At 36.4% G+C, this 26483-nt stretch overlaps 1 protein-coding gene and 1 pseudogene across 4 annotated transcripts; both read right to left on the reverse strand.

Moving 5' to 3' along the window:
• Positions 1-3238: 3238 nt before the first annotated feature.
• On the reverse strand, positions 3239-5713 carry LOC148929248 (putative B3 domain-containing protein At5g66980; annotated as a pseudogene). Its single transcript, XR_016128897.1, has 4 exons — positions 5519-5713; positions 4389-4710; positions 3700-3972; positions 3239-3619 (listed from the first exon to the last, which is right to left on the reverse strand). The product of XR_016128897.1 is annotated as a putative B3 domain-containing protein At5g66980 (transcript).
• Positions 5714-9788: 4075 nt separating this feature from the next.
• On the reverse strand, positions 9789-12872 carry LOC125197277 (B3 domain-containing protein REM20-like). 3 transcript variants are annotated; one of them, XM_048096003.1, is made up of 5 exons: positions 12754-12872; positions 10844-11165; positions 10688-10768; positions 10305-10450; positions 9789-10223 (listed from the first exon to the last, which is right to left on the reverse strand). In XM_048096003.1, the coding sequence occupies exons 1-5, from the start codon at positions 12802-12804 to the stop codon at positions 9975-9977; spliced, it is 849 nt and encodes a 282-aa protein (XP_047951960.1). In that variant the 5' UTR covers positions 12805-12872; the 3' UTR covers positions 9789-9974. The 3 variants fall into 3 exon arrangements, with proteins under 3 accessions (XP_047951960.1, XP_047951961.1, XP_047951959.1); XM_048096004.2 differs by lacking the exon at positions 12754-12872 and adding an exon at positions 11693-11822; XM_048096002.2 differs by lacking the exon at positions 12754-12872 and adding an exon at positions 11467-11678.
• Between the last annotated feature and the right edge of the window lie 13611 nt (positions 12873-26483).

Here is a 26483-nt window from a genome sequence, read left to right on the forward strand (position 1 = left end):
TCTCCTTAAATCATCCACCTCGATATCCCGAAGGTCTCTTTCTCGACCCGCAGGACCATCGGCATTTGGCCCACGTTTACGACGTCCATCCATAACCAAAACTCTGGTACCACGTTGACACCGGGAAATATATGGTGAAGTAGGATATGATATAGAAATCACTCAAAAGAAACACTCTCAATTCACTAGGAATCCACCTAAGAATTTAGAGCAAAGAAATAAGAAGAATCCTCTTCTCAAACCCTAAACCCTAATCCTCTTCTCAAACAAGCAAATAGCTCAAATTATAATATATTATCAAGTTTCCCTTCAATATGTAAATCGTAGCCTAAAATATAGGCAAACTTGGAACAACCCTCCCAAGTATTGGGAACTTTCTAGACTTTCTTATTAAGTATAGAGATGTGAAACATCTCTTACACTTTATTAAAACATTGAATAAAGAAGCTAAAACACTTCAAGACTCTTGGATTGACCATTAGACTCTTGATTTAGCTTTATTAATTAGACTCTTGAGTTACTGTGTCATTCCTAATATCATCGATACCCCAAAGTTGATGCATCATGCATGTGAAACTTTACAAACTACACATAACCCCGTAATCACCATTTCTCCACAAAACTATGTTTAGACATGTTTGTGTCCTCACTGTTGCCCAAGTGAGTACACACACAAACATGTCTTTAAAGATCCACTTCAAACTTTATAATGGGAATCGGGATATGGTAGAATTACATGTATGGAAATCAAAAGCCAAAATAGGAGGGTGGTAGATCATTCACACATTTTCAGTCTATGTTCGAAACTTTGGTAGCTTATGTCCACTCAATAGATAGATAGAAAGATACTATCAATCTATTGTTTATTTTGAAGAATTGATTAAATTTAAACTTGTTTGGTTATTTAATTTTGTAAATGACCATTAAAAGTAAATGGTCACTTGGGATAGTACTGATGGAGTGATAACAAAAATTACTTCTTCACATATTGGATTTCTTAGATCACGATTCCCTAATAGCATAAAGTACTATTCTTCCGATAGGAATGTGATATGCAGTTATTTTCCATCAAAACAGAGATTTTGAATTAGAAACTTCAAGGATTTTTAATACAATTGCCTTAAAACGACCACAGAAAATCAAGAATGAAATAATCTGTCATATATGCTTTTACCACCCAATTACTGCTGTCATTTTCAGGAACAAATTTCACTACTAGAATCTCCCCAAAAAAAACAAAGAATGAAATAGCAATAATGAATTAAACAGAACTGAAACTAATTGCACAAAACTAAATAACCACACAACACAAGAAGCAGAAAACAGAAGCTAAAATACAAATTGTTATAATCAAAAGAATGAATTAATAAAACGGATACCCGAGTAATAATATTAATGTGATATTCAACATTTTCGATTTCCTTTACCTGATATTGATTTTGTTAAACAAACCTGCATAAAATGAAACAGATGAAAGAAACAACTCAATCAAAATTACATAAGGAAAAGAAGGGAGTTTATTGCGTATCTGGCGATAATCCATGAAAACTGAAGAGAGCTCATTTTCCAGGTAATTCTGGATTTTCAACTGAGATTCGAATAGGTTTCGATTTGTAGTGAAAATCTGAAAATTCTGTGTAAAATTTGTAAAGATATCTATTTCTGGATCAAAATATTTTAAAGGTAACTATTTTAAACATCTTAATTGTCACAATATACTCTAATTAAAGCTTAACTATAGTAGTCCTAATTAATATTTTATTAACCTAATTAGCTAACGCCTTGCACTTAATTAACTCATTCCTAATGAAGAGATTGTAGAGTCCATCCGTGAGTTCAGTCTTGTGCACAGTTATGTGAGTTAATCATGAGAATTATTGCTAATGACCCACTAACATAACGAAGTACATTCCTCGTTCTAAAAAATAGTCCACTTTTGTCATTTGTGTCACATTTTCTACTAACAATACTTCAATCACTTTTTTTTCTGTCTATCTTATATAACCAATCTCGCATTAAAGCATGTATTATTTCCAAATTTTCTTTTTTTATGAGACGATGAGCGAATGTTATATCACCATATTGAATAAGTTTCATTTGCTGAATAGATAATAGGTATCGTTTGCTGAATATGAAATGTTTCATTTTGGAGTGAGTTGGGAGGAGTGTATTTTTTTTGTTATTGTTTATAATGTAATAAAAGCATTTTGTAATTAACACATATTTTTAACCATAAACGTCATTATTGCAAGACCAAGTCTGGCTCGATGACGATAAAAGTTAAACTTTGAAAAGCCTATGACCGTGTTAAATGGAAATTTATATAATAATCGTTGTTGATTTGTGGATAGCCCAACATCCAGTGAACTTGATTATAATGAGGTGCATCTACTGAACTTGACTGTGTTATGGTGGAATGGTAGTGGTCCAAGTGTACGTAATTTGATTATTCACAAGAAGGCTATCATGCTTAAATATTATGGGAAAAGTATAAAATGAAATAGGGGTGCGTTGGTAACTATTTAAATTGTTAACTCTACTAATTCATCAATATTGTGTATTAAAAATGTCTACACGGTGACATTAAAATGTCAACATATAATATCAACACATTATATTGAAGTTCAACAAAATTATGTGTTAACATTTTAATGTCATCGTGTTGACATTTTCAATACACTGCGTTGATGAGTTACCAAATTAGCAACTTAAGAAAGTTAGCAATTGATCACATCCCAAATGAAACAACTTTATTGGCTTATATATCATGGGAAAAGTAAAAAATGAACATAACTTTACATTGTTGACAACAATTAATAGGAAAGGCAACACGTTTTATGGTGTTTCTTGACTAAGGTTTGACACCATGTGTAGAATGGGATATATTAGTACTCCCTCCGTCCCAAAATATTAGACCCATATACCATTTTGGGATGTCCCAACATACTTGAGTCATTTCTATTTATGGTAAAAAATTTACTTTATTACCAACTCCACTTACACCATTAAACAACATCTCCTAAATTCTCATGCCCAAAAGAAAGGGGTCTAATATCTTGGAACGGAGGGAGTGCAACGGTTATTCAAGCTGAGGTTTAGGAAATCTGAGATGGCTTGAAGCCTGCATGCGAGCATGATATTGATATCCATCATTATCAGTGACCGAAACTAAAATTTAAATAACTATTTTAGTGCAAGAAGAAACCATTATATTTTAATTTGAAATTTATTGATTGGAATAACTATTGACTGAAACAACAAATCATACATCCTAACATCATATCCCAACAATAATCTCCAATGCATAAAAAAACCTCTGAAACTATAGGAATGTGAACTCCCCAATTCTAATCTAATCCACTCCTTGCTGCCATTTTGGGGGAAAGAAGCTTACACTGATGCATAAATCATCAGCGTTATACAAGAACTAGCAAATGCACGAGTCTTTCTCTTCAACCTCGTTCACTTCACAAAGGCTTTTCCAGCCTTCGGTGTAGAACGTCCTCCCGTCCTTCCACATCATGCGCTTGGCAGAAAACTGCCTTCCTTTTGGGTCGAGGAGCGTCACATTCTCAGGGAGTTTCAGATTGAAGCTTTTGATCACATCCTTTGGTATATACTATCATTCTAGTAGCAATATGTTGGTCAAAAATTGTAGATTCTATCAAAATACTAAACAAATGTGTTGTGTATGCTTACTAATTGAGTAAATCCTCTGTTTCTTTCTTTTTCGGTCACGAAATAAGGATTCGGGGATGGTGGTATGAACCCGGCATTGACGAGCTCTAAACCGTACCAATCATAGGTTCTTCTGATACGTTTGCTAGAACTGGACGTACCTGAACTGGGCAGAAGGATCACATAAAGCAACTAGCCACGTAAACTGAACAAAACAATGTATTGAACTTAGTGGAGCATCGTCTCTTGATTCCTCATCTACAGTGTGAGCATCTCGGTGATTCGCTTCTTTAACTGTAGAGACAACTGTCATCATCAGTGCATCTAAAACTCATTGGTAGCAGGTTCACACTGGAAGGCTGACTAAAGAAGGGTCAATAAACCAAGAGCAACAATACTACAAAATCTGCAGATAACAGAGTTAAATGCACCAAATATCACAAATTTGTACTCCAAATTGCTAATTTGACACGGTTTTAAACTTCACAAATTTAACATCACATTTCGGACGAAGTTAAACACGGGTTTCGGATGTGGCAGACTTTCTTTTACATTTGAACACATTCATGATATTTGAACAAATTCATGTGCAATGGCCGTCATTATCGTCTTATTCGACTAGAAGGTTCAGATTGATGGACAGGCAGAAAATCTGAAGAAAAGAAAACAACTAAGTAACTTTACCACAATTATCATGTGTACGTCTTTACCACAATTATCATGTGTATGTCCTACACTGATAGGACCACAATCAGGTGTATGAGTAATCCGACCTCCAGCACCTTCTGTTAAGCAACCATTGCCTCCATGAATTTTGAAGTCAAGTAAACCATGAGAGAAATATTCATAGATAAACATATCCCCTCCTTTTATCTTATTATCATTAGCAAATTTTTTCCAACCATCTTTGAAGTACCAATCACCGCCAATCATTTCCACTTTCACATTCCACAAATTGTTATATCGGTCTCGAAGTGACAAATTCATCGGCCAGTTTCCCAGAAGAGATTGAATAAACATTGGAGGGATTTTCTGTATGCATAAAAATCACCAACCAAGTTGATTAATATTATTCCATATAAAGTTATAAGCAATTGTTACATCAGATTCCATACAGACAGGAAAATACTATTACAAAGTAAACTATTTCCATTGTCAACCAAACATGTCTTAGGTAGTTAATATTGTTTTCTTTATTATTATAATAAAAAAGGATATTACTGCTCTATAAAGATCAAAATTTAATATGTTTAACTATAGCAATATAGTATTTATCAAGCCCATCAAACACGTAAAATGATATTGCAAAGTTAAATATCACTGTGTGGCAACAAAGCATGCTGGCAACAAAGCATGCTGGATATGTTAACATGGCCTACGAAAAAGTAGCTCGTGATTGGAAACATATGGCACATGTCTCTCTACCAATTGAGTGAAAAAAAAAAACAAAAAAATGTTTAGCAATCGTCTATATGAGCATTAAGGAGCTTGAAGTTGAATTGGAACGCGGAGCTGCAAACAAACTGAAAGGTAGTGAACAGAGCTATAATGCAGCCATTGATATAATTTCCGGGTTGGACGAGCAGCCCTCCATTCAAAACAGAAGCAATAGCTTATAATCTAGTAGCTATTGAAGGGCACAATATCGAGCACAAAGGAAGCATTTCAACTCTTAACATGGAAATGCCACACAAAACATGGACATGAATAATTACCGTAAATCTCTATGAGTTTCAATAATTTATCACTCGTCATGCTAAACCTCCAGAAACAAAGAGATTGAAATCAACGAATATAACAACAAAAATGAGACTACAACTGATTAATAGAAAAAAATTACCTGATTTTCTTCACCAAGCCAAGGCACGTAAAACTTGAAGAATGCTGGACGATTCACAATTTTTCGCACCGAGAAATTGAACTTTAGTGCTCCACAAAGACGAATACAGTCAAATTTGATGAAATTAGAAATGAAAACTGTTGAAATCAATAGAAATGAGAAGAAATCAGTCAAATGAACTGAACTGATATGAAATTAGGTGTTGACCGAACTCACAATTAAAAAAAATATGCGACACAATGCAATATATTGGATTTCAAAAAAATTATACAATTCATCAGTATTGAATAAAACAAACGAAACGAATAGATTAGTGTAAATTACGAAAAAATGAAGCAACAAAAAAAGAGCGCACAGAACACCGAAATTAATATAAATGACATAAAGCAAAAGAAAAAACAAAAGGAATTAGCACGTTACCTTTGGTAATGAACGATGTGTGTAGCCCCACGCGTCGCCCTCGATGATTGACCACTTCACCAAATTATAGCAAAGTCAAAAACACCCTTAAATAAGGCCTATTTTAGTTAGACGATGGAAAAAATAAAAGGAAACTTAAAACCCTTTTATAGGTCAAAAAATGAAGTATTTCGGGTAAGAGTTCGATGTGGGATAAAGACTATCAACTAAATACTCGGCGTGGGAAAAAATAAAGGAAGACTTTTAAAAAATATTGTATCTTCCACTATAAAATTCGACATTAAAAATGTGACTATCTCCGATAATAGTTAGATTTCCACTTAGCATACGCAATAACTACCAAAGATAACATGCATTTGTTAGGTATCAATGGTACTACAAAATCGATTACACAAAAGGAAATTTATTATACTCCACAATGGTGTACGAAACACCAAATACAACAGTTTACAAAAGACCACATTACAAAACTTTTGAGGAAACAACCCAAAACACACTCTTGGATGACACACCTCACTAGATACCCGAGGACACACCACTAGCTCAACGACGACACACCTCAAAATAGAACACTCTCGCACTCACTTATTTTCAGGTCATCACTCTCTCTTGCATTGTTACAAAGAGGCCCAATGCTTATTTATAGGAATTCAATGTTAGCGAGCACACAAAAAAACGGACGTTCGGTAGTATTGGTACCCAATTACCTATTCTAGATTAATCTATGCTAAGTCGGTTGACATGAGCTAGATAGTTCTAGTTATACATATTCTAGCCCATTCTAATTATTTTAATATTGCAAAATATTTATTTCTCCAACAGTTATGTTGCCTAATATCTTGTCTTTCCCGGCTCCTCTAGAGTCAATGGAGACATCTTTGATAGCATTTTGTAAGACGATCTCCTCCGATGACACTGACCATTCCACTTGTATTCTGTGCAACTAGAATCTCCTTTTTCATAGAATCTACTATGACTCTCTTTACTTTTAAAATTAGAGAGCTTGTACATGTTATGTAGTATCAACCTCATTCGACCTATGGTTTATGTAGCATACTCGTGCAATCTGATTAGAGTGGGAATTTCCTAATATCCTTGACATCCATCTATCTATATCCCAATGTTGATGCATCATGCATGTGAACCTCTACACATAACCCCATAATCACCATATCTCCACTTAACTACATTTAGACATGTAGTTGTTACCTGAGTGGATAAGCATATGGACACATAGTTAATATGTAATACTACTATTTATTATGTAGTTATATTTTGTGAAAATGAATGAGAGTTGTATGCTTTTCAACAACTTCTATGCTTCATCATTGTTTCACTTTGGGGCAGATGCTACATGAGTTGATGCTCACTCCCTCGAAGCTCATACCTATTCGCACAAACTTTCTTATTCGATTCAAACTTGCTGCAACTAATAAAATATAACTAAATGGCATTATCCATTTAATTTTCATAACCTACATCAAACAATTAAACCACGAGGCAGTGGGAACATATCTAAGGTTGCATATGGATTCAAGATTTGGATATTAACATAAAACGAATCAAGAATAAAATAATCTGCCATTTATGCTTTTACCAACCATTTACTGGCATTTTCCAGAACAAATTTCACTAGAATCTCCAAAAAAAAGCAAAGAATCAAATAGCAATAATGAATTAAACATGACTGAAACTAATTGCAACGAACTAATGGCAACACAACACAAACGTCAACAGAAGATAAAATACAAATTGTTATAATCAAAAGAATGAATCAATAAAATGGATAATAATGTGATATTCCACATTTTCGTTTTCCTTTAACTGATATTGATTATGTCAAACAAACTTGATGAAACAGATAAAAGAAAAGCTCAATCAAAATTACAAAAGGGAAAAAGGGGAATTTATTTCGTATCTGGCGATAATCCTTGAAGAGTGTTCATTTTCCCTGTAAATCAGGATTCTCATCTTAGATTTGAAGAGGTTTCGACGTATTATTGTGAAATTCGGAAGACACTGGATATAATTTTTTTTAGGCAACAATAGAATAATGGACATTAGGAAGACGGTACATGATTAATTTCATTATCTTTTGGATTGTTTTTAAAGCAACAATACGAATATTGAAGCATTTTGGATTTTTTTTTTTTAAGCAACAATAGAATAATGGACATTAGGAATATTAATTTAGATGAATTTGATATAATAAATTATGAATTGATTTAAATCAATAATTAACTACTTGAATAATTAAATATATAATGATTAATTATATAATCAAATCAAATCGTCATAAAATTTTTATAAATTATGAATCAGTACTAATTAATTAACTAATTACAGAAATAAAACGGAAAAATTAATTATCTAGATAAATCATACTTAAATCATACTAGTATATTATTAAATCTTTTGCAACCGTCATCTATTAATAAACAATTCTCAAATTCTCAAAATAAGGAGGCAATCAACACTTGGAAACTATTAATTCTACAATCTATAAATAATAAATCAAAACCCCAAAATTACCTCCTCATCATCATTATCATCATTTCTTCCCAAAAAAGAATAGAAAAAAATCAAATCTTGGTCATTTTTCCATCTACAAGAGAAATATAAGATGGAGAGAGGGGGTGCAGAGAGAGCAGGCGCTGTGAGACTGGAGGTGCCCAAGGTTTACGTTTCCAATAGTTAACCGCGGAACCGTCCGAACCGGAACCGTGAGATTTTATCCGAACCGAAACTGTCGGTTAGTTAGGTTCAGGTTCAAGAATTTTTTAACCGAAACCGTACCGGAACACCTTCGCGTTTCAATTTAGGTTCAACATTTTCCTAAACTGGAACCGGCGGTTGAAACCATAACCACCTATTCCAGAACCGTGGTCACCTCGATCAGTGAGGCTAAAATAGTCATTGGGGTATGGATGCGATTCATTGTCTCAGATTAAAAGGTAAAAATATAGTACAAGGGCACGCAGGCTTGAACTCGGGTTGAATCTGATTTACATCTTGGAAACCGAACGACTAATAAAACTTGAGTTAGACAAAGTCTTGGGTTTATCCGGCCAACCGAACGGGCACAAAGAGAATTCAATCCACAAAGTCAATATCACTTTTCGATTATCATCAAATATGTTTTTAAAATGGCATGCTTACAAGCCTATTTATAGGCTAGAATGATCTATTGAGAGTCTTACTTCATTAACACAATGTAAAACTCATTAAAATTACTCATAACATGATATGGGCTCAACCAACAAGACCAACATGACGAGCAACACATCCACCCGACGTCCGACGAGCCACTGAACGAAGGAACAGGCGCTAACACGAAACCGAGGAAGTTGGTGATAGACAATGAGAGGTGAGTGTGAAGCATATCATAAAGAGACATTGGTACTTATGTCGATTTTCTAGCAAATTGGTCGACTGGGATGCCGCTAGAAGTGCATATGTTGGACTATCCTAGATTAATGAAAGTTCTTCTACTGGAAGAGCAGGGTTGAAAGAGGATTTCAAGATGCACGCTACCCTCATTTTCATTATACACGACAATTTTCTAAACCAATTAGTGTAACTGTAGCACAAATAGAGATTCAAATTCAACTGAGGAAATTTAAAAGTTTGATTTGAATTTGCAGTAATGTTCAAAAATCGGGATTTAATGTGCAGTTATCTCTTATTAATGCTAATGGTTATTATCTATTAAGGTGCATTTACTATATACTGATAAATCACCAATTCAGTAAGTCTATCCAATATTGATAATTGAAATTATAAAACAAAATAAAATATTTCAAATTTTTTGTGTGTGTCATTTAGTGCAAGCGACTGCAAACCATTAGACTTGGTGCAAAAATCGTACTACCATTTTATTGTATGGGATAACTATTGATTGAAACAACAAATCATACTCCCTAAAATCATATACAAAGAATAACTCAGAAAACTCAGATGCTTAACAATACCTCTGAAACTATACAAATGTGAACTCCTCAATAAGAATCTAATCCGCTCCATTCAAGCATTGTTGCTATTTTGGAGGAAAGAAGCTTACACTGATGCATAGATCATCAGCGTTATACAAGAACTCGCAAATGCACGAGTCTTCGTCTTCCACCTTGTTCACTACACAAAGGCTTTTCCAGCCTCCGATGTAGAACATCCTCTGGTCCGCCCACATCTTGCGTTTGGCAGGAAACTGCCTTCCTTTTGGGTCGATGAGCGTCACATTCTCAGGGAGTTTTAGGTTGAAGCTTTTGATCACTTCCACAGGTATATACTATCATTGAAGTAGCAACATATTGGTCAATAAATGGCAGATTCTATCAAAATACTATACAAATGTGTCGTGTATGCTTACTAATTCATAAGCTCTGCCTCTTCGTTTTTTGGTCACGAAATAAGGATTTGGGGATGGTGGAATGAACCCTGTTTTCATGAGCTCTGCACCGTACCAGTCGCGGCCACTGGTTGTTTTGGTTTTACATTTGCAACAACTGGCCGCACCTGATTGGGCATAGGGATTACAAATATGTATATTACAAAGTACTACAAATTTGACCAATTTTTAAACTTCACAAACTTAACATCACATTTTGGATAAAATTAAACACGGGTTCAGATGTGGCTGACTTTGTTTCACATTTGAGCACATTCATGGCAGTGGGCACGGTATACTTTTGCGTAAAAAATATTAGAAATGCTATAAGATCTCAAGAAAATAAAAAATATGGACAGCTTTACCATCCGTGACTCGCCCCCCTTGAATCTGATCATCCCTTGGATTCTCTTCTTCAGGCGGGGATTCATGATCGTCATTATCGTCTGATTCGAATAGAAGGTTAAGATTGATGGTCAGACAGAAAATCTGAAGAAAAGAAACTAACTAAGAAACTTTACCATCATTCTCATGTGTGTGTCCTTCATCGATAGGACTACAATCAGGTGACTGAGTAATCCGACCCCCAGCACCTTCCGTCATGCAACCATTGCCTCCATGGATTTTGAAGTCAAGTAAACCATGAGAGAAATACTCATAGATAAACATATCCCCTCCTTTTATCTTATTATCATCAATAAATTTTGCCCAACCATCTTTAAAGTACCAATCACCGCCAATCATTTCCACTTTCACATTCCACAAATTGTTATAACAGTCTCGAAGTGACCAATTCTTTGGCCAGTTTCCTGGAAGAGATTGCATAAACCTTGGAGGGATTTTCTGTATGCATAAAAATCAGTAGCCAAGTAGATTAATATTATTCCATATAAACACTTGATACATCAGAATCCGTACGTAACAGAAAATTCAATTACAGAGTAAACTCTTTATGAGTTTTAATAAACTCTCAACACGGAAAGGCCACACAAAACAGAAACAAAAAAATTGAAATCAACGATTATAACAACAAAAACGCCATCTAATAGCAAAACACGGTAAACACATATATTATATACTTAATTTTTTAAAGTGAAAAAGGTATAATCGAGACTAGAGAACTAAATTAATAGAAAAAGAGTACCTGGCTTTCTTCACTAAGCCAAGGCACGTAAAACTTGAAGAATGCTGGACGATTCATTATTTTTCGCACCGAGAAATTGAATTTTAGTGATAAACTTAGTGAGAAAATGAATTTTAGTGAGAAATTGATAAAATTGAAAACGAAAACTACTGAAATCAAGAGAAATGAGAAGAAATCAGAGTAAAACCACTGAACTGAAAAAAAATCAGGGTTTGCTTGAACTCACCACTGAAATCCCAGCTACTTTTATAGTGTTAATTTGCTGCATTACCGTTGAAATGGTGGCAAATTACATTAAATGCTATTTGCCACCAAATGGAACTTGGCAAATTATATTAAATGCTACTAGTATTTTTCAAAATTCTTTTCATTATCTTTTATTCCTCTTTTTGCATCTTACCTAGCCCCAAAGATTTTTACACACGGATTTTATGCCACCAAAATTCAAATAATTTAAAATTAATAAGATTATCTTGTTACCTATTTTCAACATATCCGCTCGGTAGATGACTTTCCATCCTCCATAATACTTCACTCTACCATCATTCCAATAACTAGCGTATAGCTAGTGTCCATATCAATAATTAACATTGCAAACCACAATAAATTATTTCTAGAAGAAGGTTGTATCACTCATAATTATTCATCACATTAGATAACGTTTAGGTTTTATACACTACTCATTTTATTTTGTATCTTAATTTTATTTAATTGTAGAGTGAATTGTTGGAATGCACAATGTATTATATAATGTTACATCATTTCCCCCTTCCCCAAACCACAAATCTAGGTCCCCAATAAAATGAATTTACACCATCTCAAAGTATGGGTTTAAATCCAGTGTTGTGGCTCCAAGGGGATGCTGTTACACAAAATAATTACTGTATTTTAAATATATAAAAATTATATTTATATAATATTTGTAATATTATAATTTATTAGTAAAATAATTGTTGTGCAGCAGTATATGTTGTGCTTGGAGTCCCAGCTAGTGATCCAAACCCCTCAAATTCTTAAGTTAAATCCTACCAACAGTTGGGTCACATACAAACAACTATCCAACTTAGAAAATCAAGATCTTTGATAGAACAAAATCTTACAATGCAAACTAATAAAAAATTATAAACAAACGAAACGAAAAGATTAGTGTAAATCATGAAAAAATGAAGCAACAAAAAAGAGCCTAGTGAACACTGAAAATTGATATAAATAATAGAAAGCAATAGAAAAAAAAACGGATATAAATGGTAGAAATCGAAATAAAAACAGAAGGACTGAGCACATTACCTTTGGTAAAGAATGTCTCTGAACGATGTGTGTAGCCCCAAGCGTCGCCATCTATGATTGACCACTTCACCAAATAATAGCAAAGTCAAAAACACCCTTAAATAAGGACTATTTTAGTTGGCCGATGAAAAAAATAAAAGGAAACTTAGAACCGTTATATAGGTGAGAAAAAAGAAATGTTTAGGGTAAGAGTTCGATGTGGGATAATGACCATCAACTAAAAACTCGATACGGGATAAAAAAGGAAGACTTTTAAAATAGATTGTATCTTATACCATGAAATTCGACATTATAAATATGACTATTCTCTGATAATATTTAGATTTCCACTTAGAATACACAATAATAACCAAAGATAGCATGCATTTGTTGGATATCAATGGTACTTCGAAATCAATTACACAAAAGGAATTTTATTGTACTAAACAATGGCGTACGAAACAGCAAATACACGACATTGTGGTGTACACAACACTAACAAAACACCACACTATAATACATTTGAGAACACAACCCAAAACATACTCTTATAGGACCCACCTCATTAGATATCCGAGGACACATCGCTGGGACACATCTCACCTCACAACAGAACTCAACTCAGTTCTTCACTTTCTCTTGCATTGCTACAAAGAAGCCGAATGCCTATTTATATGAATTCAACATTGGTGAGCACACAAAACAACAAACATATTTTGGTACCCAATTACCTATTCTAGATTAATATATGCTAAGTCGGTTAACATGAGTTAGATACTTCTAGTAATACATATTTTAGCCCATTCTTATTATTTTGATATTGCGGAATATCTATTCCTCTAAAAGTTGGTGTATATATTTTCAACAGCATTTTGTAAGACAATATCCTCCGATAACACTGGGCTAACACCATTCCGCTTACATTCTTTGCAACTAGAGTCGATTTTTTTTCACAGAATTTAGCAATCTTGTACAATCTATCTGATTCGACCTATGATTTCTTACCTAATTAACATACTCGTGCAATCCGATTAGTTAGAGTTAGGACTTAATTTCCTATTATCCTATAGCCCAAAGTTGATGCATCACACATGTGAACCTCTACATACAACCTCGTAATAACCATTTCTCCACAAACAACTACTATTAGAGCATCTCCAAGGGAAAGGGTAAATGGGGAGGTAAAGAGAAATAACTACCATATTTACCTCTTCTTGATAAAATTTCATGCTCGAAAAGATATTTGGGGAGGTATTATACCTTCTTTCATTTTGAGAATGTATCTTTACCTCTTCTTGGAAGAAAAGGTAAAAAATTAGTTATTTTTTTGCCTTTTTAATTTACCTTCTTCCCTTGGAGTCATTACTTTTTAAGAAGGTATAATTACCTTTTATAGAAGGTAAATGAGAAATATACCTTCTCAACTTACATTTTCCCCTTGGAGATGCTCTTACATCTTTGTAAACCATGAAGAAGTTGGATCATTTAATTGTGATAAATGTGTGCCTTAATTAACTCGGGGAAGGAAATTACAAATGCATCATGTTTCAAACATAAATATCCACTTCAAACTATATAATGGGAATCGGGAACTGGTGGAATTACATGTATGGAAATCATAAGCCAAAATAGGAGGGTGGTATATCATTTCACACAATTTCAATCTATGTTCGAAACTTTGGTAGCTTAATAGCTTATGTCCACTCAATATGTTTAATAGTTGATTGGATACTATCAAAGTATCAATCTATTGTTTATTTTGAAGAATTAATTAGATTTTAACTTGTTTGGTTATTTAATTGGGTAAATGGAAATAAAATCACGGGTCAAATTTTGGTTTATCCTACAACTTTAAAAAATACTCTAATTATATCTGAATTTTTTTTTCAATTTGGGGGAAATTATGTATGCTTTTGGCAAATGAAAAATATCATATGAACGAAACATTCGACTACTACATTTAGTCAATTATGCCTTTAACTAGGGTTGGGGAAAAGTATCGAAAAAATGATATATCGCTCGTATCGTATTGAAAAATATCAAAAAATTATCGAATTTTCGATATATCATAATTTTCGATACGATACGATATCGTATCGTAAGTTTTCGATACGATAACGATATGAATTTCCTTATATCGCGATATATCGTTTTATATCGAAAATACGATATATATCGAAAATTTTCGATATATCGATATTTTTGATATATATCGATATTTTATTTTCGATATTTAACGATATATCGAATTTCGATACGATAACGATATGAAATTTTTTTATATCGAAAGTTCGATATATATCGAACTTTCGATACGATAACGATATGAAATTCTTTCATATCGATATTTTCGATACGATACACGATACAACGTTTTCGATACGATATATCGTATCGACCCACCCCTACCTTTAACTATTACATGTGTACGCATTACGTTGATAAATTCAGGAACGTAGCATGATGAATTTTTTTGTTATGGAATAATTGAGAAAAATATCATAGTTTGGATATAGTATTTAGCTATTTATACTAGAAATGGTATGCTTTTAAAAAACTATTGTTCTTTTCTATATATTTTTGGTATGAAATTATATATAAGTATTATTTCATATTACACACTCTATAGTGTATATGCATATGTACACTGGAATAATTTTCAAACTTACTACATTTTTTATATAATTTTGTTCTACATTTATGCACATTTATCAATACTATCATTATATAATAAAGTTTTTCTTATCTAAAATATTTGCACAAATTTGTTTTAATAAAATCAACTACTTTTACTTTTTGCTATTTTTGACAATGGACCTCACATTACACTAACTCATTCCAACTTATATTTTATTAATTTAATACATACTAAAGTAGGATTCAGATTCAATTAACTTTTTTCACCTATTTTTCACTATATTTCTTAAAATTTGTGTCAAGTCAATCATTGCCGATTAATGGGGGACGAAGTGAGTAATATTTTTCATATTTCAAATAAATATTTTATAAGTTTATATAAATAGAATGGACCGTGCATAGTACGGGAGTGATATTAGTTAAAAGTAAATTCACTTGTGATACCGATGGAGTAATGAATAATACTACTTCGCATTTTTTATTTCTTAGATCACGATTCCCCAATATATATACTACAGTACCATCCTTCTGATAGAAAAAGCCCAGATTTTGAATTAGAAGCTACTATAAATCTTTCTAAGGTTGCATATGGATTTAAGGATTTGGATATTAACATAAAACGACCAAGAAAATCAAGCATTATAAATAATCTGCCATTTATGCTTTCCCCAATATATATACTAGCATTTTATGAAACAAATTTCACTATAATCTCCCAAAAAAAAAACAAAGAATCAAACAGCAATAATAAATTAAATATAACTGAAACTAATTGCAACAAAACTATATAACCACACAACACAAGAAGCAGAAAACACAGAATAAAATACAAATTGCTAGTATAATCAAAGAAGGAACTAATAAAATGGAAAATGTCAAACTCTCTGCTGATTTACGGTATGTGATACACGTGCAAAGTTAAATCTCGTTGAAACGGATTAAATAATTAAACGATTTAATCAAATTACAAAAGGAAAAAACGGGGAGTTTATTTCGTATCTGGAGATAATCCATGATGGTTGAAGAGAATTCATTTTCTCGGTTAATCTGGATTTTCAACTGAGATTCGAGTCGGCTTAGATGATTTTGTTGTGAAATTCTGAAGATTGTGTAAAAATGGAAATATTTTAATCAAAATATTTTACCGATAACTAATTTAAATATATTAATTACCACTATATATGTTAATCCATAGTTTAGTAACATACCCTAATTAAAGATTAATTATTCTAATTATTATCTAATTAACCTAATTAACTAAGTGCCACGGTGTGCTACCCGCGTATACAAGCCTTGCGCTTAAATCATTCCTAATGGCTAATGAAATGGATCTTGGTTTTGTAAGTTGGATAACAAATGTGCTATCACAATGAGACCCCAAACAAAATAAGACATTTTGTATCAATTTGAAAATTTTTGTACCAACATACAATGATTGTTTTTGAATGGATGGTGTAATGATGTGAATCCGGGAAGTGCCAAACCAATAGAACAAACGAAGGCATCCAATGAACCACACCGGATCTGGGGTCCGCTTCAAACATCAATATACCTATCAAGATGGTGTCCAAATGCTCTTCTAAGACCATCATTGTCTTTATCGTCAAAAGATCTTCGCGTGGGTACCTCACACGTCCCAAACGGAGTTCGGATGAGAGAGATATGATCGTTTTAAGAAAGCCGCGCAATGCAGAAAGAAACACGCGGGCGGGTGTTTTGCCAACCCAAAAACACCCGGTCGAGTATTTTTGCCGAGAAATCAGTTTTTGTCCAGAGACTTCACCCGGACGGGTGAAATGAGCCGTGGGAAACACCCGGTCGGGTGTTTTACCCGAAATGTGACTTTTTGACCAAGACTTATCTTGTTTTGCTTCTTTTTATCTCCTAGTATAAATACTCTTGCTAGGGTTCTTTTCAAGCAGCTTTTGAATATTTGTAAGAGACAATTTCTCTATATTTGAGAGCTCACCTTCTTCATCTTTTGAAGACTTATCAAATTCCTTCGGGTTGCATTCGATCTTTTGCCGGGCTAAGGTTGATTGTAAAGGTATGCTTGCTAGTTCTTGTGTTGCTAGTTTGTGGAGCCATTAGGTGTTTGTATGTGAAAGTGCTTTGGGATTTCTTTCTTGTTCTTCACCTAAATCATAACACTAATCCATCTTCTATCCTTTTATTCATTTTTCTTGTTCCATTTCTTGGTTTATCTTGTTTATTTGTTGGGTTTATTTACAAGAATAAGTTCGGGGCAAATTCATGAGTCTTCAGTCTAAAAGATTCACATTATGTAATTACCTCAAAAATTAGATATGTGACTCAGTTAATTATCGCCTATGCATTTAATTCATGAAACAATTGAGTTGTCTGTTCTTCAATGTGAGAAATTGGTTTACATGCGTATTTAAGAGTCCATGTGAAATTTGTAAATTTGATAAAAAAAAAATATATTATTGCTTTCAATTACTACATCTTCTCTAATCCATTTTTTGATACTAGAGATAGGAATAAAGGACATTTCAAAAATATTACTACTACATAAAAACCAAGAAACCCGTGCAGGAATTTCAAAAAAAAAAAAAAGAGTAGCAATTGATAAAAATTTGTGTTGTTACTACATTATAGAACATCCACGAGGATTTTCATCGCTAAATGTATCACCCGTTCGACCTCCAAATATAGTGGAGCTTGCACTGTGGTGCATCCGGGCCAAATTCCAAGAAACAACCTCCTGGGAGCTGCTATCCGCCGTTTGTACTCCGAAAAAAAAAGTTTCCAAACAAGGGAAAGACGCGTGAGCAAAATGCGTGTATACTAATACACGCGTGAGCAAAATGCGTGTATACTTATACACGCATTAGGCAAACGCGTCTTTGTCTTGGATTCAAATTCCAGTCCAGAACGCTGAATCTCTCATTCTAACATCTCACGCCTCCTTCTTCTCTAACTCTCAGCGACGCCCTTTGAAGAGTTGATTTTCTTGCTTGCTGTATCCTATCAATTTCTAATTACACACTTCCTAGATCCAGTAAATCAACTAGATCACAAGGTCTAGAGACTCACAAGACTGGAAGTCTGGTCGTTGGTACGCAAGCAAACCTTCAAAACCCTCAACCACAGATACTAAACTAGCACAGGGAAGTAGGGATCGATCCCACAGAGATGGACTCGTAAAATACATGCGTAGAGAATTGGAAACTATTTTTGGGTTGGCTGCTGCCACGCATATTTTGGGTTGAGGAATTTAACTAAGTGAATTTGGAAATAAAGTATGCTATGCTAACTGCTAGATCTAGGCAAAAAATGAATTATGTATAAGAACTAAATCAAATCAACTACTAGATCTGGGACTTCTACGAACATCTCTGGACCAAGGAGATTAAAACAAGTGGGGACCAAACTCTGAAAAAGGTAAGTACGGACAGAATCGAATCTGCAGCCTAACTAACTAAAGCATCAACTGAAAATGACTTCATCTTCTTCAACGAACACAAATAAATGCAGAGATCGAGAAAAACAAACTCAGATGTAGATTGGAAACATAATTTTAACGGTAAACGAAACAACGACGGAAATCACACTACTAGACGAAGCAAACCAAGCAGAACAAAATCCCCATAATCTCATGCACAAATTTCACCTCCCCTGTTCAGATCCACACTTCGGATGCTAAATCCACTCCGGATCCAAGCATCCGAACAAAAATCCAACCGAACACAACTTCAATACCACGATTCTCGAATCTCCTAAAATATTCAGCAACAAATTCAAGAGAACATCTCAAATAAACAAACCAAAATAGCAAGCGTCATAATAATCAACACGAAATCCAACTTCATCAAGGCAAATCAAACGTAAACAGAACGGTTAAACTAATCCAGCAACAAAAACAGCAAGCTCGACTTCCAAAAGTGAAGTTCGAGACGGAACAGAGTAGTAAACAGAAATTAAGAGAACAATTGTTTCTTCGCCCTCAAGGGACGGTGGTGCACTGATACGTAATTCACGAAAACGAAAACCTCCCCCAATTCCCCATTTCCCTAGTGTGTGTGAGCTAAAAGCGTGACTGTGTGTGGAGTGTGACGGATCTGCCATTCTTGTTGCGCACTCCTTTATTTATAAGCTTCGAGGTGGGGCCCAGCGAGGTATTGATTGACTTGATTGCCCTCAGCTTTTGGCTTCCTTCCTCTAGCTTTTCCTCGTGATTCCGTTCCTGCTCCTCGCTAGATATCCTCCTCCAGCATCTCCTGGATCTAGCGCTACACACACACCTGGCTTAACAAAACTTGTTAGATCCAGCAGAAATGTGATGTTTTTCACTACATAACCAATGCATGAAATTAGCCTTATCAAACTGCTCACACTTAAACCATACTTGTCCTCAAGTATAAAGACAAGAAGAAAAGAAGAATAAGGCGAATTTCAAGCATGGTTATCCCCTTGACCGACTCTACAGACTCTAGACAAAACTACTACACTTAGACACTAAAACAAAGAATACATAATCACATAAGATGAAAACACATAAACACATATGCATGAACTGGTTTCAACTTTTAGACAACCGTCCCCACAAGATTAAGGTCAATCCAACAGGCTGCACTCCTCCAAATAGGCCTTTTTCTCCCCTCTACCTAGCCAACCTGTCAGCTCGTCAAGATAGCCTGTTACTTCCCCAATTGTTAGATTCACTCGATCGCTCATTCCTTACCAGGGATGTTAGGACCGATTCTCTCTTAAGTTATTGCCAAACCACTGAAACCTCGGGTTATGAGAATTCCTCCTTCTATCCTCCGTCACTATCCCCCTTTTTTTCTTTTTTTTTTCTTTCTGGACTTCGTCCAGCTTATACCTCCTTGATTTCCTGGACTTCGTCCAGCTTATACCTCCTTGATTTCCTGGACTTCGTCCAGCTTATACCTCCTTGATTTTATGATTATATATTTTCTCCTTTCCCCCTTTTTTATTTATATTTTTTTTTTTTTTTTCTTCTCTTTTCCTTCAGCATTCAGTGGCAGACTTTTGACATATGTTAGCTCTAAGTGTTATCACAGGCTTATAACTCACCTCTAGAGTAGGGCTTCACAACTGAGCAAGTAAAGGCATTTACTATCGTTCTCGCTTCATTCAGATTGGTTCGGCTTACTAAAGAATCAGGCTTCTAAGTTGGAATACCTCCTATTTTCAATTGCTCTCCCTAAGGGAATCTGCCGTATTATATCCACTAGTTCATGCGATACAATCCTAGACCTACAACTCCTCAAAGCATAATAACACTGCATTGATTCCTCTCCCCCTCCCACTTCACTCAAGCTTGTCCTCAAGCCATCGTCGTGAAGGGGGGAAAACAGAGAATTCAATGCAGAATTAAACAACAATTTCACTTCTCACACTTAGACCGAGCAACGGGCTAAGTGGGAGAAGAATAAACCAACAGAAAACATAGAACTTCTCACACTTAGACCAAGCATTGGGCTAAGTGGGAGAAGATAGCATAAAACACAGCAACGCATGGAAATAAAACACAGAAAAAAAAACACAAAAACTAAAATTTACTTGGTCTGGGGAAATTGCTCATTTCTGGGGCTGGCTCCCGCGAGAGCCAGACGGTGGTGGAACACTGGGGCGGTTTGTTTTCACTTTCTTCTTCGCTGGTTGCTCCAGCTCTTCCTTTCCTTCTGCAGCTTGATTTAGTGTCTTGGACGCATAGAAAATTACGTAGTTTTTCCCATCTATCTTCTGCCCTAGGACGGCTCCCACAGCGAAATCGCTCGCGTCGCACATTATCTCAAAAGGGTGATTCCAGTCCGGTGCCCTGATAATTGGTGCGGACACTAGTCTCTCCTTGAGCAATTGAAATGCCCTCTTGCATCCCTCATCAAACTCGAACTCCACATCGTTGTGCAGCAAATGAGTGAGTGGTTGCGCAATTTTTGCAAAGTCCTTGATAAACCTTCGATAAAACCCTGCGTGACCGAGGAATCCTCTAACTTCCTTTTGATTTGTAGGGTAAGGTAGCTTTGCAATCACTTCCACCTTTGCCTTGTCCACTTGTATTCCTCTTTCAGAGACCACATGACCTAAAACAATCCCCTCAGTTACCATGAAGTGACATTTTTCAAAATTCAGAACTAGATGTTTCTCTTGACATCTTTGCAGCACTAGGTCAAGGCTGGCTAAACAAGTGTCAAATGAGCCTCCATATACAGTGAAATCATCCATGAATATCTCGATGCACACCTCTAGTAGATCCGAAAAAATACTCATCATACAACGTTGGAATGTCCCTGGTGCATTACATAGACCAAATGGCATCCTTCGGTAGGCATAAGTTCCAAAAGGGCATGTAAATGTGGTCTTTTCCTGGTCCTCTGGGTTCACGAAAATCTGGAAATAACCGCTATATCCGTCGAGGAAACAGAAATACTGTTTGCCAGCCAGCCTCTCTAGCATCTGGTCAATGAATGGTAAAGGAAAATGATCCTTTTTGGTGGCTTCATTTAGTTTCCTATAGTCGATGCACATCCTCCATCCAGTGACCAGTCGAGTAGGCACCAACTCGTTCTTGTCATTCTTCACCACTTGTATTCCAGATTTCTTCGGTACCATGTGAACCGGACTGACCCACTCGCTATCTGGAATAGAGTATATGATTCCAAGGGACAGTAGTTTCAGAACTTCCTTGAGCACTTCCTCCCTCATGTTTGGATTCAGTTTCCTTTGTGGATCACGCCGAGCCTTTGCCCCTTCCTCTAGTCTGATGTGGTGCATGCAAAGATCAGGGCTAATTCCAACTAGGTCAGAAAGTGTCCACCCTATGGCCTTCTTGTTCCTCCTTATTACTTCCAGCAGCGCACTCTCTTGGTCTTCAGTCAAGCGGCTGTTAATTATCACTGGACAAGTTTCTCCTTCCTCCAGGTATGCATACTTTAAATTTTCAGGCAAAGTTTTCAACTCCTTCTTCGGTGTGATGGCTTCCTGAGGTAAAGGGTTCTCCGCCTTACTTCTTGGCGCCATTTCCTCTAGATTCGCTCCCTCGTCTGGGCTCTTCTCCTGAACAGATCTGGCTGATTGGAATGATAGTGGCTGGTGGCAGAATGCCATGATCGCTTCATTGATCTGATCATCTGTCAAGTCCTGTGTGAAAAAAGTTTCACACCATCCTGTCACCTCCTTTTCTACAGTCTGGCTCAGCTCCGAATTGTCAAACTGTTCCTGCATTAGTTCAGTCTCAAGATATTCTTGGACTAGGGGGTTAATTACATCTACAACATGCAAGTTTTCAACATCAAGCGGTTTTTTCATAGCTTCTTCAATGTTGAAGGTGTATTTCTCCCCATGATAGTCCAGGCATATGGTTCCATCAAACACATCAATAACAGTCTTCGCGGTGCGAAGGAAGGGTCTCCCCAGTAACACCCCACTAGACTCAGCAGATTCATTACCCCTCATTTTTATCACATGAAAATCAGCTGGGTATAGGAAATCATGCACTCTGACTATGACATTTTCCAATACTCCCTCAGGCGATATGCATGTTCTATCGGCCAACTGAATCACTACTTTAGTATCGACCAAACTGACTCCCACCAATTTTTTATATATTGACAGCGGTAGGACATTTATCGAAGCACCTAGATCACACATGGCATGCTCAATTTTAATATCACCTATAGAAATAGGAAGAGTGAACATACCTGGATCTGTACACTTTGACGGCATCCTCCTCTTTTGTATCACGGCGGATACATTTTCTCCTATAACAATCTTCCCATCAGGTTTGGTTTTTCCTGCTATGAATTCCTTGATGAACTTGCTGAAGGTGGGTATTTTCAGAGCCTGCAAAAAGGGTAGGTTAATCTCCAGCTTACTAAATATTTCCACAAGGTCCTCAGTATCATCTTTCTTTTTCTTGGCTTCTCCTCGATATGGGAATGGTTTGGGTCGCTTTACTGCATTCGTGGAACTCCCTGCTGGGGCTGCACCTGTCTCCCTGCTTCCCTCTTTAAGTTCCAACTCAGGTTCTGGATCAAGGAAAAATGGGTCACTTAGTCGAGGCATAGATCCCCTTAAATCTCCCTCCTGGAGGTCATCCTGTATAGGAATTTCTCTGAGTCCAGGATCATCTCCTCGAGACTTCTGATTCCCCTTTTCTCCGTTCATCTGTGAGGGTGTCTCCTCGTTTATCACTTGCTTCGGTCCTTCATAGCCTTTCCCCGATCTCAAGGTAATTTGACTAATATTTGCTCGGTCTGGTGGTTTGACAGTGGCAGGCAATTTCCCTTCATTTCCCCGCATTTCGTTCAGCGACGTGGCCAACTGGGACATCTGCTTTGCCAACATGTCCATGGCAGACTTCTGCTCCTGCTGGGCATCTTGAATTTTGTGCACCACGTCATTGTTAGCCTGCATGTTATTCTGCATGTGTTGTTGGAAATTTACCAGGTCATGCACCATGTCATCAAGATTCCGCTGTGGTCGGAAACCTTGAATTGAACTGGGATTAAATCCTTGATTTTGATTGGTTCCAACCACCTGGTTCTGGCGAAAATTTCCCTGACCTCCTTGATTATTGTTGTACTGGGTTGCTGGACCTGGGTGACTCTGTTGGAAATTTTGATTGTTTCCTGAATTGTTCCTCTGATGCGGTGGCACATAAGAATTCCCTTGGTTGCTCTGGTTCCTGTTGTTCCAGTTATGCTGATCCCCTTGGTTACGGAAATTCCAGTTGTTCAGCCCCTCTTGCTGCTTCCCTGCCCAGTTAGAATTATGCTGTGGTCCTTCCTGATTCCGGCTGGGCCATGTCTGCTGGTTCTCCGCTGGACCTGGGTGTTGTGACTGTGGTTGTTGGTTCCCTTCAGCCCATCTGAAACAAGGATTGTCCCTCCATGGTGCCTCCTTAATCTTCCACTGGTTCCAGTTGGTATTTTGATTACTTTGATTCCAATTCCCCATTGCATTCACTTGAGCTTGGAAATCTCCATCGAGTGAGGGATTATTGTAAAATTGAAGCTGATGTTCCTCTTGACCTGGGTTTTTTTCCTTATCAGTCGACCCAGGGGTATTTTTCTTTTCAATGGCATTTAGCAGTGCCTTCTCCAGTCGATCTATTCTGTCTCTAACCTCTTCTCCTTCTCGTTCCTTAACTGTGTTCGCGGAGCTTCTCCTCATGATAGCACGCGGGCAGTCATACGCCTTCTTCGCGTCGATTAATCTTCCCAGAATCTCGCGTGCCTCGCTTGCCTTATTCTTGGTGAAATTCCCCCCGCTCGAGGAATTCATTAAGTCCTTGGACTCAGGATTTGCCCCTTCGTAGAATAGATAAAATGTTTCAGCCTCCGTCATCCTGTGATTTGGGCAAGCGTCAAGCAGGCCTTTAAACCGAGACCAATATTGGCTTAAAGATTCATCGTAGTCCTGCTTACACTCTTGAATTTCTTTTTTCAAAGCGTTTGTCTTATTGGACGGAAAGAAATAGTCCAGGAACTCCAATTTGAAATCCCTCCATGTGGTGATCGAGTCAGGTGGAAGCCTCAGCAACCAAGTGTTTGCCTCTCCTTTCAATGCAAATGGAATCGCTCGCAGGCGATAGTCCTCCTCGGTAGTTTCGTTAGGCCTTTTCTGGATGCTACATAGCTTACTAAACTCGTTCAAAAACTCATAAGGACACTCATTCCTCCGTCCAGAGAATGTAGGTAAAACGCCCAGCACATTCGTCTTGATCTCAATAGACCGCTGACGTTGATTTGACACTATGGCATGAGCTGGCTCTCCGTCGAGATGTGCAGTTAGCGAACCAATCTCTGGGTCTAGGTCCACTAAGTTTGCCATTACAGACTCCTCTTCCTCCCTTTCCGAATGCTCAGTTTCTGACGACGACCGTGAATCCTCTTTCCCCGATGAATTCCACTCTTCTTCACTCCCTGATTCAAACGGAAATGGATCTACAGTTGACAACCCCGATCTGGTAGTTATGGCGGATGTTGATTCCTTAACTTGCCACTTCAACTGCACGTTCCTTGACCAAGATGGGTTGCTCCAGATTCCTGACCTTGAGCCCTTGCTCATAAACTGCCAAAAGCGAAATTCAAAAGATTAAAACTATTTACACCAAATCTCTAAACACATAAACAAACTACGCCATCCATCCCCGGCAACGGCGCCATTTGAAGAGTTGATTTTCTTGCTTGCTGTATCCTATCAATTTCTAATTACACACTTCCTAGATCCAGTAAATCAACTAGATCACAAGGTCTAGAGACTCACAAGACTGGAAGTCTGGTCGTTGGTACGCAAGCAAACCTTCAAAACCCTCAACCACAGATACTAAACTAGCACAGGGAAGTAGGGATCGATCCCACAGAGATGGACTCGTAAAATACATGCGTAGAGAATTGGAAACTATTTTTGGGTTGGCTGCTGCCACGCATATTTTGGGTTGAGGAATTTAACTAAGTGAATTTGGAAATAAAGTATGCTATGCTAACTGCTAGATCTAGGCAAAAAATGAATTATGTATAAGAACTAAATCAAATCAACTACTAGATCTGGGACTTCTACGAACATCTCTGGACCAAGGAGATTAAAACAAGTGGGGACCAAACTCTGAAAAAGGTAAGTACGGACAGAATCGAATCTGCAGCCTAACTAACTAAAGCATCAACTGAAAATGACTTCATCTTCTTCAACGAACACAAATAAATGCAGAGATCGAGAAAAACAAACTCAGATGTAGATTGGAAACATAATTTTAACGGTAAACGAAACAACGACGGAAATCACACTACTAGACGAAGCAAACCAAGCAGAACAAAATCCCCATAATCTCATGCACAAATTTCACCTCCCCTGTTCAGATCCACACTTCGGATGCTAAATCCACTCCGGATCCAAGCATCCGAACAAAAATCCAACCGAACACAACTTCAATACCACGATTCTCGAATCTCCTAAAATATTCAGCAACAAATTCAAGAGAACATCTCAAATAAACAAACCAAAATAGCAAGCGTCATAATAATCAACACGAAATCCAACTTCATCAAGGCAAATCAAACGTAAACAGAACGGTTAAACTAATCCAGCAACAAAAACAGCAAGCTCGACTTCCAAAAGTGAAG

Source organism: Salvia hispanica, chromosome 4 (assembly GCF_029641045.1).
Source record: "Salvia hispanica isolate PSC_SH4W2 chromosome 4, Shi_PSC_v1, whole genome shotgun sequence".
NCBI lineage: Eukaryota > Viridiplantae > Streptophyta > Magnoliopsida > Lamiales > Lamiaceae > Salvia > Salvia hispanica.